This window comes from Chironomus tepperi, unplaced genomic scaffold, assembly GCF_022539635.2.
Source record: "Chironomus tepperi strain 1889 unplaced genomic scaffold, CSIRO-AGI_Ctep_v1 contig_335, whole genome shotgun sequence".
Taxonomy (NCBI): Eukaryota; Metazoa; Arthropoda; class Insecta; order Diptera; family Chironomidae; genus Chironomus; species Chironomus tepperi.
The window spans coordinates 1064453-1065963 of NW_027226457.1; the positions used below are offsets into that span (position 1 = coordinate 1064453).

A 1511-nucleotide genomic window follows, 5' to 3' on the forward strand; every position below is an offset into this window, starting at 1 on the left:
CGTTATGTACATTGTAATGTATGGATCTACAATCGTTATAATTTCATATTTGTTCTCAATACCTCAATTACAGTTTAATGAACTGTGTGATAATTTTATTGTTGCTTTGTCTAATCTATTGAGGAATATTACATTATTATTATTGACTAAACATAAATGCATTAATGGAAAAAATTAGTTTAATTGAAGATGGATTATTTATAAATGATATCTATTGTGCCTTGTACTCAGGGGGTTTGGGTGTCAAAGATTCTCCCACAACCCCTCTTACTCTTCATTCCCTAATTTTGGAAAGAATTCTTCAATTTGTTAGGGTTTTACGCCATGCCGGGTATGTTCTTAAAAACTGAAAATTCTATATCCATAACTACATAGTTGTTTAATTTTAATATATTCTTTATTGTTTTTAAAAACTTAAATTTAAGTTAAAATTTCGATTAAATATATTGTTGAATACAATTTGTTACATTAATATTGGCACATAAAGTATGCATCCTTATTAAAATTGTAAGCATATCCAATAAAGCTCATATTTGCTTCTCTTCCATAAAGGAAAGCGGGTGTAGGTTCTGGGGCTATAGCTCTTGATGCACCATAAACTAAACCGCTGTAAAGTGGTGTAGTCTGGTCTGAAAACAACACCCATTTACCATTCAAATAGATTCCATTGGCAACGAAAATAGGACCAGATGATGGTACATAAGCATTGACAAAATTTTGATAACCTTTGACACTGTCAGCATCAGTAAGTTCATAAAGTTTCATGCCATTAGACATGCAGAATGCTGTGGCATTCAATGTTGGTAGTGGTCTTCCTATAAAAAGAAATTTAAATAAATTTATAGTAAAATAAGCAGCATAAAGTAAAGCAAAGCTAAGCGATTCATACCTGCAATATAGCACAGCGTCTTCAAGTTAGTATTTGCTGCTGTTTTAACTTGATAAGTAGTAGTACAGACATCTACTTTTGGCGCAATAGTAGTTGTTGTAGTAGCTGGTGTTGTTGTATCTGGGATTGTTGGTGCTGCTGTCGTTGCAGGCAAAGCTGGTGCTTGAGTTACAGGAGCGGAACTAAATTTTCCAAAAAAAATCATATACTCACAATTTAAAATTTAAGTAGGGTTCGACCAGGAATTGCATCGAACCCCAAAATGTGTTCATTCAAAAAAAAAATTAGTTAGCACTTACGAACAAGGGGATGAAGCAGCAGAACCAAATACAATTGGCGTGCACTGACAAATGCAAACTGGACAATTTGAAGAAATCTGGGCGGTAGAATTAACTGAAGTATTTGTGCTATATATAGCTAGTAAATCAGTTAGCAATGAAGCTTGAACAGTTAGCACTAGAGAAATTAAGTTAAGATTAGAATTAAATTTTTAAGAATAAATTAAGTCATACTTACTTTGAGCTAAAAGAACACAGAATGATAAGAATTTAATAGAATTCATTGTTAGTTTATTATTTTTCAATAACACTTGGCGAATTGATACTGAATTCACAAAATCCAG

General features: G+C 32.2%; 1 protein-coding gene across 1 annotated transcript; it reads right to left on the minus strand.

Annotated features, from left to right (window-relative positions):
* Positions 1-375: 375 nt before the first annotated feature.
* Positions 376-1511, minus strand: LOC139093360 (uncharacterized). Its single transcript, XM_070644061.1, has 4 exons — positions 1406-1511; positions 1189-1345; positions 890-1071; positions 376-815 (listed from the first exon to the last, which is right to left on the minus strand). The coding sequence occupies exons 1-4, from the start codon at positions 1449-1451 to the stop codon at positions 469-471; spliced, it is 732 nt and encodes a 243-aa protein (XP_070500162.1). The 5' UTR covers positions 1452-1511; the 3' UTR covers positions 376-468.